This window comes from Pollachius pollachius (genome assembly GCF_949987615.1).
Source record: "Pollachius pollachius genome assembly, chromosome: 2".
Classification (NCBI taxonomy): domain Eukaryota; kingdom Metazoa; phylum Chordata; class Actinopteri; order Gadiformes; family Gadidae; genus Pollachius; species Pollachius pollachius.
In genome coordinates this window covers 27,347,758-27,348,889 of record NC_136935.1, presented here as the reverse complement: position 1 = coordinate 27,348,889, position 1,132 = coordinate 27,347,758, and the positions used below count along the sequence as shown (strand labels likewise).

The 1,132-nt window shown below is 44.9% G+C and overlaps 1 protein-coding gene across 1 annotated transcript in view; it reads left to right on the top strand.

Annotated features, from left to right (window-relative positions):
• Window positions 1-329: 329 nt before the first annotated feature.
• Window positions 330-1,132, top strand: part of commd1 (copper metabolism (Murr1) domain containing 1) — a 4,904-nt gene continuing 4,101 nt past the window's right edge. Inside the window, exon 1 of the mRNA XM_079731107.1 lies at window positions 330-508. Within this exon, the coding sequence (XP_079587233.1) occupies window positions 335-508 (174 nt within the window). The 5' untranslated portion in view covers window positions 330-334. The remainder of the gene's footprint in view (window positions 509-1,132) is intronic.

The following is a 1,132-nucleotide window of genomic DNA, read 5'->3' as shown; positions in this document are numbered from 1 at the left end:
AGCATTCCCACGTTTCCCGTCTGGGATTGTTCGAGTACATTGGATATTTTAGTCGAAAAGGCAAATAGGCAAATAGCAGCTGCAGTTTCATGATCAGGTACTTTCCACCTCGTTTATAAGGTTTAATTAATTGGTTTGGCTCATACACAAACACGTTTCTGAGACACTGAAACACCGAACCAATTTTTAAATCGCTTTGTAATTGCATTGTTTTATTGTATGGCATGCCCAGAGCCTCCTGCCCTGGGCATGGCGCTCCAAACGAGCCCACGTGACCTGTCAGAAGCAGCATGCACGTGACCTCCTCTAGATCACATGACCACAATAGCAAAACATGTCCGACATCGATGCAGCCAAGTGTCTGACTGGGCTGCTTAACGGAATAGCTCAAAAAGCATATCACAACCACGTTGAGGTCACCGAGGACCTCCTAAGGACGGAGCTTTACCCCGACCTGTCCCCGGAGGACTTCCACGCCCTGCACGAAAAGATGAGAGGCCTGCTGAAGGTAGGCGGGTCGGGATCTCCCTGCGAGTCGAAGGATGGAGAAATGGTCTTCCTAGTGTTCGTGCACTGGAGGATTGGTCGCCGATATGCTGCAGTTTAAATAAAATAAAACATGTGTAAATACTTTGAGATTAAGAGTTGTATACAGATCCACGCTTCTGTTCTGACCATATGGCCTCTGTCATCAGTTGTGTCTGGTGTTTAGAGACGATCCAGAGCAAGGGACTACACCATCAGGCGACCGAAATGATAGCGAAAGAGCGCACATAACTTTTTCGCTGGGTCGTAGGCAGTGGAGGGAGACACAACATTAGGTTTTGAATAACTGGTGTAATGGCCTCTTCTTTTTGGAAACGACACAAATACCATGGTCTATAATAACATGGACAGTCGGGTCACAAGTTGATCTGGCTGCCTCCTGCTCTTAGGAAGAAGACTATTTGGGGTTTATAGTTCTTCAGCTGGTTCCATTTCCCCCCAAAATGGTATGAGTTCGAATCACGTATTTCTTATTAAAAAAAACACATTTTCCATTTATTTTGGCTTAAAATGGTTCTACGTGACAAGTTTCCTCCAATTAGACTCCAAATATGAATGAGATGGGTATGTTTTTGACATTTTATTG